At 38.7% G+C, this 3,515-nt stretch overlaps 1 protein-coding gene across 1 annotated transcript; it reads left to right on the top strand.

The window, feature by feature from the left end:
- Window positions 1-761: 761 nt before the first annotated feature.
- Window positions 762-1,697, top strand: LOC110797948 (uncharacterized). The gene has a single exon (XM_022003081.1). It carries the CDS (start codon window positions 762-764, stop codon window positions 1,695-1,697), a length of 936 nt encoding a protein of 311 aa, XP_021858773.1.
- The last annotated feature ends 1,818 nt before the right edge of the window (window positions 1,698-3,515 follow it).

Raw genomic sequence — 3,515 nt, 5'->3', positions numbered from 1 at the left:
AATTTTTTATGATAATAACCTTTATAAAACAAATAAATTAGTGACCTTGATTAGTAACGCTAAACATTATGTGAAGTAACTCCCGAATAGTATGAAAATAACTCAAATACATATATATTGACAATAACCCTTTTAAAATAAAGAAAAAAAATAACCCTAGTAATGCTAAATATAATGGTGAGTAATTCCCGAATAACATGAAAATAACCCACATTTATATGATACATTGTAATTTTCTAGTGTACTAAATTTCAAATTTAGACCATCTTCTCTCCTGACTTTCTCTCTACGTTTTATCTCGGGTGTATGATATCATACTGTGCATCTCCGCCATGGCAAGGAAGTCTAGGTCGAAAAATCAGAGGAGTAACCATGGAAATGGAGCGACGAAACCCAGGGGACCTTCTTCGGATTCACAAGCACTCAAAACTCGATCGATTGATGAAGTTCTTGGTGTGGAAGCACTTGATTTTGGGATGGAAAATGAGATTCTCACTCCGACATCGAGACTGAAACATCTTCAAGTACGATCGGAAGTGCGACACTCTTTCAATGAATTTATGCAGCATATTCATAGCGCGCCTGGAATTGCAGGTAGAACTCAAACCCGAAACAATGTAGAAGTGGGTACAATCCCTATTTTGCACCAGTTGAATGAAAATGATGATAATATGACTGATAATGATTCTACTTAATCTGATAATGAATCTAATCATACTGTGATTGCACCTGATTTACTTGACCATGAAGTTGATCTGATAATGGAATCTAATGGAGATAGCTCTGTTTTTCCGATTGAAATTGATTTTGATGACATTCAAGAAGAGGTGGATTTCTGGAATTCTGCTGTTGTGTGCTATGTTGTGGGTGCTAATCCCCCTATTAATGTCATGGAAGGTTTCATTAGGAGGATCTGGAAACATTTAAATGTTGATAAGGTTGTATTGGTGAAAAGGGGTATATACTTGGTGCGTTTTAAGACTATGGATTCCAGAGATAAGGTTCTCACTGGACATTATTTCTTTGATAGCAAGCCTTTAGTTCTTAAACCCTGGACTGTTGATATGGACATGGACAAAGATGATATGAAGTCAGTGCCTATATGGGTACAACTGAAACTCAATTTCAAGTATTGGGGTGAAAAAGCTTTGTTCAAAATTGTGAGCCAGATAGGAAACCCAATCAAGAGGGATTTTGCTACTGCCTGTAGAGATAAGTTGCAATATGCAAGGGTTTTGGTGGTAGTTCCATTGTCACAGAAGTTTCAAGAGGAGATCTCATTCAGAAATGAGAAAGGAGAAATGACAGTAGTCAGGGTGCATTATGAATGGAGGCCAACTGTTTGTACAACTTGCAGAGGGGTTGGGCATGTGTCTACTGAGTGTCGGTTGGGAAACACTAAGAGAGTTTGGGTTAAGAAACAACCAATTGTGAATACTGCAACTGCAACGAATACTGCAACTGCATCTGTACCTGTTGAGAATGCATCACCCATGGATCCAGAGGGCTTTCAAACAGCACTCAGACCAATTAGGGTAAGGTCATCATCAGTGACTCCAACTCAAACTGTTAATGCTTTTCAGATTCTGGAGAGTGTGAGCCAGATTGATGGAGGAGGTGATCTTGGAAACAATGGAGGTACTGGTGAAGATCATGGAAGCAATGTAGCTGGAAGGGGGGGACCCTTCTCATCCTAATGGATAGGATCTTAGCTTGGAATGTAAGGGGTCTCAACTCATCCCAAAAACATAATGAAGTCAAGCATTTTATTCACAAGTATGAGGTGGGCCTGGTGGGACTTCTGGAACATAAGGTAAAGCTCCCTAACCTAGGTAAGATTTATCAAAAGGTTTTTACAAATTGGTGTTTTACTAGTAATGCTAGTTATCATACTGGGGGAGAATTGTTGTTGCTTGGAAATCTGGTTGTTTTACAGTGAATATTATTGCTGCATCAAGTTAGTTTCTGCACTGTCATATCACACCTCTTAGTGGTATGCCTAGTTTTCATTGTACTTTCATTTATGCCTTCAATGATCATGGTATGAGACAAGAATTATGGAGGGATTTGGGTCTACTTAACACTCAGGGGCCTTGAATTCTTTGTGGGGATTTCAATTGTGTTATGGCTGTGGATGAAAGGATAGGTTGTCCTGTTAGGCATGCAGAGATAGTTGATATTAAAAATTGTATGCATCTGTGTGGAATGGAGGATGTTAAGTGTGTAGGAAATTTGTACACCTGGAACAATAAACAGCAAGGGCATGATAGGGTTTTCTCAAAGCTTGATAGAGTTTTAGCTAATCAATCATGGAAGGGGTGTTATCCAACAGCAGAGGTGTGTTTTATGCCTGAAGGCCAGTTTGATCACTCACCTGGTCTATTGACTGTATATCCTAGAATTGGTGGGGGAAGGAAACCTTTTAAGTATTTTACAATGTGGAAGAGTTCTCCTGTTTTCAATGATACAATTCAGGCAGCTTGGAATACTCAAGTAAGTGGGAGCAAAATGTTTATGTTGGTTAGTAAACTGAAGACAGTTAAGATTGCTCTAAAAGATCTTAACAAAAGTGGATTTTCTGATGTACAAGCTGCTGATTTGAATGCTCATCATGCTATGGTAGCTGCTCAAGAGCTCATACATGCAAACCCTACTGATCAATGTCTTGCTAACAAAGAGTTAGAAGCTACTCAGGAGTATAAGATCAAACATAAGGCTTATTTGGATTTTTTGAGTCAGAAGGCTAAGCTGGCATGGATTAAGGCTGGTGATGAGAACACAGCCCTGTTTCATCAAAGTATTAAAAGTAGAAATATTCAAAATCAGGTGTATAGTATACATGATAAGGAGGGGAGATGGAGAGACAATCCTGGTGAGGTTTCAGAGGCATTTATTGAGTATTACAAGTTGCTGCTGGATAGTGTGCAAGAATCTAGAACTCCAGTTATCAAGCAGGTTGTCCAAATTAGTCCAGTTTGTCAGGAAAATCACAAAGCAATTCTTACTGCACCTTATACTGTTGATGAGGTGAAGGCAACTCTTTTTTCTATTCCAGGTGTTAAGGCACCAGGACCTGTTGGGTTTGGTTCTTACTTTTACAAGGACACCTGGCACATTGTTGGTAAGGAAACTATTGATGCTGTTTTAGATGTTTTACATCATGGTAAACTGTTAAAGGAAGTGAATCGCACAGTTGTAACTTTAATTCCTAAGACTAAGTGTCCAAGGAATGTAGGTGATTTCAGGCCAATTTCTTGCTGCAATACATTGTATAAGTGTATTACTAAAGTCCTGTGTAGTAGATTGAGACAAGTGCTTCCTGATCTTATTTTGGAGAATCAAGGTGGTTTTGTTCATGGTAGATATATTGTTCACAATATAATGGTAGTGCAGGACCTAGTGAGGCAATATGGTAGGAAAGGAGTGAAACCTAGTTGTCTGATGAAGATAGACTTGCAGAAAGCCTATGATACTGTGGATTGGCAGTTTTTGAGAGAAATGATGGAATGCTTGGA

This window comes from Spinacia oleracea, chromosome 4 (genome assembly GCF_020520425.1).
Source record: "Spinacia oleracea cultivar Varoflay chromosome 4, BTI_SOV_V1, whole genome shotgun sequence".
Classification (NCBI taxonomy): Eukaryota; Viridiplantae; Streptophyta; class Magnoliopsida; order Caryophyllales; family Amaranthaceae; genus Spinacia; species Spinacia oleracea.
Note: the sequence above shows the minus strand (reverse complement) of the source record. Positions and strands in the feature narration are given on the sequence as shown.

What these genes read in the sequence shown, in the direction of transcription:
- LOC110797948 (XM_022003081.1), top strand. Translation starts at nt 762, where the DNA reads ATGGAATCTAATGGAGATAGCTCTGTTTTTCCGATTGAAATTGATTTT.